The sequence below is a fragment of the Ceratotherium simum genome, chromosome 20 (assembly GCF_057802395.1).
Source record: "Ceratotherium simum simum isolate JZ-2026a chromosome 20, ASM5780239v1, whole genome shotgun sequence".
Taxonomy (NCBI): Eukaryota; Metazoa; Chordata; class Mammalia; order Perissodactyla; family Rhinocerotidae; genus Ceratotherium; species Ceratotherium simum.
The window spans coordinates 41,634,582-41,642,186 of NC_141919.1; the positions used below are offsets into that span (position 1 = coordinate 41,634,582).

A 7,605-nucleotide genomic window follows, 5' to 3' on the forward strand; every position below is an offset into this window, starting at 1 on the left:
GACGGCGTGAAGATTATTTACAAAAATATACCTTGAAGAATTCCTGGGGAAGCAAGTGGGGGAACAGGGCTTCTTGGGGGAAGGAACATTCGCAGACCATCAGGACGGTTTTTTGTGTCTCCCAGGGCCCCTCCTCCCAGCCGGTCCCCGCGCTCCGTCCCTGGCCCTCCCTCCCCGGGCTTCAGGGCTCGGCCAGTAGAGGCGGTGGGCGGGGTAGGCTCTCCAGCCTCGCCTCCTCCGGCTCAGAGGGCGCCGGAGCAGAGGGGCATTAAGTGAGCGCCCGGGACTCCACTAAGAGGCTCGCTGGGCATCTGCGCCTCTCAGCGTCTCCAGCTCCGGGAGGCGGTCGTCGCCAGCTCACCGGGGGAGTTGTGACGAACTTTGGCCGTGTGCGGGTGGGCGGCAGCGGGACTGCGGCCGGTCCTCCAGCCTCCCGCACCCCGGCAGGGTTAGCTCTGGACAGCGCACTGGCCTTCTCGGGGATGGAGCAGTCACAGTGTGGCAGCAGAGACCGCGGCGGCAGCGGCCGACCCCCGCTGGCCCCGGGGCTGGTGGCGGCGGCCCCTCCGCCCCCGGCTCCGGCGTTGCCGGGACCCCCGGGGATACCCGTTCCTGCAACTTTCCTGCGGCCGCCGAGCCTTTTCCTGCGGGCAGCCGCCGCCGCCGCCGCCGCCACCACGGGGAATGGAGGCTGCCCGCCGGCTCCCGGGCTGGAGAGGGGGGCACGCGCGGTGGGCTGCGGCTACCCGCGGACGCCCAAGTGCGCCCGCTGTCGCAACCACGGCGTCGTGTCGGCGCTCAAGGGCCACAAGCGCTTCTGCCGCTGGCGGGACTGCGCGTGCGCCAAGTGCACCCTGATCGCCGAGCGCCAGCGCGTCATGGCCGCCCAGGTGGCGCTGCGCAGGCAGCAGGCCCAGGAGGAGAGCGAGGCCCGGGGGCTGCAGAGGCTCCTGTACCCGGGACCCTCGGGGCCCGGCGCTCCGACGTCCGGAGGCAGCGGCGGAACCGAGACTCCCCAGGCCGCGAGCGGCCCTGCGGCAGTGACTGCGATGGGGCTGGGGGCCTTGAGACGGGCTGGGGCTCTGGCGAGCCCTGCGTTCGAGGTTTGCCAGCCAGATTATACAGAGGGACAACAAGGTGAGTTCATCTTTCATTCGCTCTTTGCAAAAGAAAAATGGTAGTTTTGGAGAGAAACTCTGATACGAGCAGCGGTACCCTGGAGGCGGGCAAGGAAAGTTGTTTAAAAAGAAGCACTTAAGTTCTGGGAAACTTCGCTGCAGCGTGGATGTTAATGAAGGTGTTAGAGACCCATCACTTTCACTTCGGAAGGGCTTTCTATTCCCTTCGGTGATAGGATAAGATCACGAAAAAGTGAAGCGTGAGTCATCAGATGAGCTACTCATGCGAGGAATGGAGTTTGGTCCAAGTTGCTATGAGTTTCTCTGTGTGAGTAGAAGAGCTTCAAGCGGACATTGAGTGAAAAGCTAATTAGAGAAGCTGCCTTCTGAGCTTGCTCTGTACTGTTTTCTGCTGTAAAACCGGAGTCAGTCTTCTGATCCTGCGTGGGAAACTCACTGATGGTTGGAAGTTTACCTTTGGGGCAAACCTTTGGCGCCAGCTGGAAGTGGGGAAGAGACAGAAGTCTACCAAAGCTTTTTTTTACCCTCTTCCCTTAAAATTTTTAAGCATTCCACCCCCCACCCCAACGGTGTCAGCCTCCAAAAGTGTAGAAAGCTCTGATATTTGTCGCTTCAGCTCTTCCCATAGGAAAGAAATTTAGTTTTACCAGATTTGTAAAAACGTTGGTAAGAATTTCAAAGTCCAGTATTAGCGATTTCTTATCCAAGGAGTTTTAATTTTTTTTCTCTTATTATTAGAGTACAAATCATCTTCATCCCCTGTGTTAGGTAAAAAAAGATATATATATTTTTGACTATGCTTATGCCAAATTAACTTTTCCTGCTTATGTAAATCTCGCTGTATTTTAGTGAATTTCATAGTCTTCCACAGATCACACCAGCAGTGAAAATGTCATTTCAGTATTTTTGTATAAATCCAAGACAGGCTGTATCATATGAAATTATATGATAATGATACAATAAGTTATTAATTAGAAAACTCCCTTGAACGGTGAAAATTGCAGATCTTAACAGATCACAGGATGTCCTTTTGAAAAAGACTCTCTGTATTTAAATAAGGCATATATGATTTTGTGTTTGCCTATACCAACTTTTTGCCCGTGTTCTAGTCTATCCCAGTGGACAAAATAGACTTTAAGCATTTCTCATGAAAAATCAAAGAGGGCTAAAGAACAAAGTTATTAAGCAAAACTGCTATAAAAAAGAAAAAGTTAAAATTCCATAAACTAAATTGACAGGGAGATCTGGCTGAAAATCTCTCTGCTAGACATTGATTATGTAATTTTTTTGGGTGCAGGGGTACCAAAGTGTTCTGTTTATAGGGTCAATTATTTTATTTTATTCTTTGCTTCAATTGATCTCCTTTTTTGAAAAGCTACTTCCATGGGTTTTCTAAACTGACTGCCTCCTCTTACGCAATATCCGTGAACTGTAGTCGTCTATTTAGTTTACTCATTAAGTAGACAAAGACGAACAGTGATTCAGAGGTGAATAAGATTTTCCAACACAAAAGAGCCTTATACTCAAAAGGAGAAAAACTATATGTATCAAAAAACTACAATGCAAGACATAATATACAATGATAAAAGTAAAGAAGTAAAATCAGCTATGGTAGTTGAGAGAACAGAGAGATGATGTAAATGATGTCACAGTATTTTAAAGACATCTTCTTTTCCAGGTAGTCTTATGCAGTCAGTATTTTATTATATTATATTGTACTCCAGGAATACAATGTAATAACAAAAAATTATTTTATGCATAAGTTGCTTTAGAGATGGAATTTCGACACCTTACATGTTCAGAGGGCAAATTTAGTGAATCATATTTATTAATGAAATGGAATGGTGGACCTAGGCCAATCTGTTTCCACTTGGCAGACTTCATTAGAAAAGTTTTATTGTTTTATTTAAAGTTGAAAATAGTAGCGTGTCTTTGTAATTTTGCAGAAGCAACATTTTTTTTTGTCATATGTTTATACAGTGACAGCACTTTAACCCTCAAAGTGTTAAATTGCACACACTTACTATTTTAAAATAAACTATAAATATTTCTTTAGAATTTAGAACGGCTTCTTGAGAAAACATAGCAGTATTGCAAATCAGGTTTGTAAATCACCACTTTTAGGCGATATTTGTTTTGTTGCATTCATAAACTTTGTAGAAAAAGAAAGTTTGAAATACTCTGAGTACTCCACTTGACAGTTTAGTCTTTCTAATGGAAATAGAGATAAAATATGTCTGTAAGGTAAGAGAAAAAGTAAACCAAAATAAAAGTTATTTAGTCAATGTGTACGTTATTATTATTTTCCTGGCATTAGCGTTGCAAAAGGGTATTAAAGATATTCTTGTTTTAGTAATATTCATATGCTCAACATGTTGAGGTAGAAAATCAGATTTTTGTGTAAAAATATTTTTGGAAAATTGTCCTTGATATTGGAAAGGAGTTGTGATTTAAAGCAAATGGCTAATATGTTTTTTTATAAGACATTTTGAAGATACATATATGGATTGCAATAATGCAATAGTGCAGTTTATAATTTTCTTTCAGAAGCAATTTGGTAACTCTTTTCTTGATATTCTCTAGGGATTGAAAAGGAAACTACGTCTTTCACAGAGGATTATGAAAAAATACCAGCTCTGTATCATCCCTCACATAAAATGAAATATGTGTGTGAGCTCTGGTGTGATTTGAGATTGGTACAGCAGTGGTCATTATTGGTCAGATTTGAAATGAAATTAACAATTTTGTTATTTTTCACATTATTAAGGTAACTTAATCGGAACCCAAAATGTGAGCATTAAAAAACCCATTGTTGAAATTTAGCATTATTGAATAAATAGAATATGCATCTTCATACTAAGATTGTTTTTTCTTTTGATTTCTTATCTAATCAATCATTTTATCAGTGTCATTGTGAAAAAAATACTCACTTGGATAACAACTAAACTTGGGTAGCATTTAGGAAAATCTCAAATCGCCCAATGGGGCAAAGAGTGTGAGATATTGGTGTTACATTAACCGTTTGGGGTAACGGTAGACTTTCATTTTCTGATTCCTAAATAACTATAGCATCTGTATATTATATAATTTTGTGATCTTGAAATGACATAATAAATACCATTGTCCCACTGTCCCAAGACTTGCATTTCTGAATGATCTTTAAAAATTCTTATTCATTGAAGTGTCTTACAGTGACTAAGTATTACTAGTATATTGTGAGTGAATGAATTATTTTATCCAGCATTATTTTTGAGTGGGCAGTATTATGTTCTGGGAAGTTTCCTTTTTATTTGATTCCTTTTTTTTCTCTTTCCCAGAACAAAAAGAGAGTAAATGTGACTCATGCCAGAGTGGACAAGAAGAACTGGTGTCTAAATCCCATCAACTAGCCCTGGGATCATCTCCTAAGTCTAATGGTGTCACTGGAAAACAAAACGTCAGGTCAACTCTTTCAGAAAACTCAAACAAGGATGCTGGCATCCAGTCTCCTCTTGGTGGGGAGCAATCGGGAGGTGAAGAGAGCCCCGGGTCCCTGTCATCGTCTGATCTGGAATCAGGAAATGAAAGTGAGTGGGCCAGAGACTTCACTGCTACCAGAGCCAGCCTCCCGGCAGTGTCCCCAAGACCAAGAGACCCTCTTGATATCCTTACCAAGATTTTCCCAAGTTACAGACGCAGCCGGCTGGAAGTCATTCTACAGTTCTGCAAAGGGGATGTGGTCCAAGCCATTGAACAGGTCCTAAATGGGAAAGAACACAAACCAGATCCCAGGGACCTAGCAAGCTCAGGAGAACTGGAAAAGACAGCTTTTCAGAAAGCTTCGAATTTTAGTTTTGCTGGAATTGGTTTTGGAACTCTAGGGAATAAATCAGCTTTCTCTCCTCTTCAAACTACTTCTCCTTATGGAGGTGACTCCAGTCTCTACAGCTTAAATCCTAGACTAGGTATCAGTCCATTACGCCTGGCATATTCCTCTCCAGGAAGAGGGCTATCTGGTTTCATGTCTCCCTACCTAACTCCTGGGTTGGTACCAGCGTTGCCTTTTCGGCCAGCTTTGGATTATGCCTTTTCAGGGATGATTAGAGATTCTTCCTACCTTCCCAGCAAAGACTCAGTAACTGGTGGAAGACTGTATTCCAGGCCAAATCAGGACAATCTGTAATGCATCTGCCTATTCTCACTCTCTGGAGTAATTCTAGAAGCATGCAGTACAGCCCTCACACCCACATCTATTAATGTGTTCACTGTGTCTGTAAGTGGATTACCAGGCCTTAAAAATGCTATTTTTTTTTCAAAAGCAATATGATAAACTTGAGATCTAAAGACTCTTCTTTAGCATTTATTAAGTGAAATAAGCATTTAAATATTATATGTGCCTTGAATAAAGCCATTTCTGGAAATGTTTTTACTTTAAACTAATGAATTTTCTCCCTTAAATATCAATTGTAAAATCCCTGTTTTAAAACTATGCTTGTTTTTATTTTATTGAAAAGTAGAGTTTATAGTTGTAAAATACATTTGTAAGTGTAAAGCAATCCACCATTATATAAAATGAACCAAAAGGAAGAAGTTAAAAATTGAGATAATTCTAAATAATTATTTTAAACTTTGTGTTTCCTTCTGTTCCTTGTACACAGGAAAGAAAGTTATTCAAAGTATTTTAAAATATTTTATTCGCATATAAGTGATTAGTAATAAGTAAAACTTCTGAAAATTTTAAATTCCTTATTTTTTTCTGAATGTCTTATTTTTCATTCATATGCGCCATTTGTGATAAGTGCCATTAATAAAACGTTTCTCTTTTAAGTGAACACTGAATTACACAAAGGCCTATGAAGTATTTTAGGAAATAAGACCGCGCCATCTCCTGGCGGCTATCACTACTTGCAGCTAAGTTCTGGTAGCGTATATGAATTAAAAACGAATGGTTTCCTAATAGTATAAGCTAATCATTTTTTGAAATGGTTATTTTGGATTACGCTACATAGAAATTTTCATATTGCAAAGTGAACATCTGTGGACTAGGATTTTAATCTTTAAGTATGCTTGTGCCTGTATCTGGGGAAGTACCCCTTTCCATATGTTTGTGACAAGAGTACGGCAGCCATTCTCAAAGGTAAAAATAATTTTATGTGGAAAATTTAAAGAGCTGCTCAGATAAATATTGATTGACTCTAGATAGATGACAGTGCATTGAGGAGAGATATAAGATTTCCAAAGGAGAAAAACTGTCATTAAATTTTAGAAGTTTTCTTGAGATTTTAAAAATACTTTTTGTTCTCCATCTGGAGCATTTGAAAGCTGTTTATTCCAGTCAGTGGAAAGTCCCTGAGAAAACTGCTTACAAAACAATTTTATGAAGTTTTCTTTATACGTCATCATTTTTTTTAAGGACAGTAGCTTTATTGTTATTGTTAGGAATAAATGGAAACCCAGCTGTGGTCTAAGTTGATGATTTAGCGATGGTTTAAACAATATGAGCAGCACGATCCACTAGAGATTTCTTAAATTGTATGTATGTGTGTATGTGTGTGTGTGTGTGTATATATATATGCATATATATGTGTATCATATGCTCAAGCCCTATCAGTTCTGTCATCATGAAGGTTTTTCCATGAAGCCAAATAAGAATATGTTTCTAAAGTATATTTTACCAGCAAATATCATATTAAATGACTACATAGTATCTGATACTAGTTGAGGATGCAAATATGTTCAGTAGAGTATGCATTATTTTTAATGGTGTGAACCTGAGAAAGCAGATCTTGTCAAGCTTTGATGCAATCAATATTCATTATTTATAAAAACATTTTAGATTCTAAGACTAAACCCTGGTACAATGCCTGGCAAGTAGTTGACATTCAATTAATAGATACTGAGTGAAGAAACCATTTTGGATAATAGATCTCTTTGAGACTCTGATAAAACCAAAGAACTCTACAAAACAGCATTACAGATGCACAGTTTTGTATACAATTTCACGGGGTTCTTGAATCTCCTAAGTGCCATTCACCATTCACGTTAGAATCTTTGGTGATTCTTAAGTTGTTTCCATTGGATTAATTCATTTATTGAATGCTATTTTTTTGAGAAGTGCTAGATCCTATAGAGGATACTGAATGTAAAACATTGTGCCCTCAAGGAAGTTACATTATACAATAGAGAGCTGGTTTAAAAATACAGCAAATGCTCAAGTTGCTGGATTCATTATGTGGTTTATATAATGATGTGCATGTATCCATTTGAGAGACTGAGTTGCTTTTGAACTGGGGAGAACATCCATTTTGGGCAGTATTCAAATTTTAAGAAACAACTTTATAATCTTAAAACTTAATTTACATAGTGCTTTATACATTTTATAACATTTACAATAATTTTAGAACTTAAATAATCTTATAGAATAAGGTACAATAATTTTGTCCAACCATTAAATTGAGTGTGAGGAATCTGAGGCTTAGCAGTAGTG

At 39.9% G+C, this 7,605-nt stretch overlaps 1 protein-coding gene across 1 annotated transcript; it reads left to right on the plus strand.

Annotated features, from left to right (window-relative positions):
- The first annotated feature begins 347 nt into the window (after positions 1–347).
- DMRTA1 (DMRT like family A1) lies at positions 348–5,847 on the plus strand. Its single transcript, XM_004428394.3, has 2 exons — positions 348–1,137; positions 4,457–5,847. The coding sequence occupies exons 1-2, from the start codon at positions 483–485 to the stop codon at positions 5,299–5,301; spliced, it is 1,500 nt and encodes a 499-aa protein (XP_004428451.1). The 5' UTR covers positions 348–482; the 3' UTR covers positions 5,302–5,847.
- Positions 5,848–7,605: the final 1,758 nt, after the last annotated feature.

Coding starts and splice junctions, on each gene's coding strand:
- DMRTA1 (XM_004428394.3), top strand. CDS start 483: ATGGAGCAGTCACAGTGTGGCAGCAGAGACCGCGGCGGCAGCGGCCGA. Junction 1,138..4,456: donor TTATACAGAGGGACAACAAG/GTGAGTTCATCT, acceptor TCTCTTTCCCAG/AACAAAAAGAGAGTAAATGT.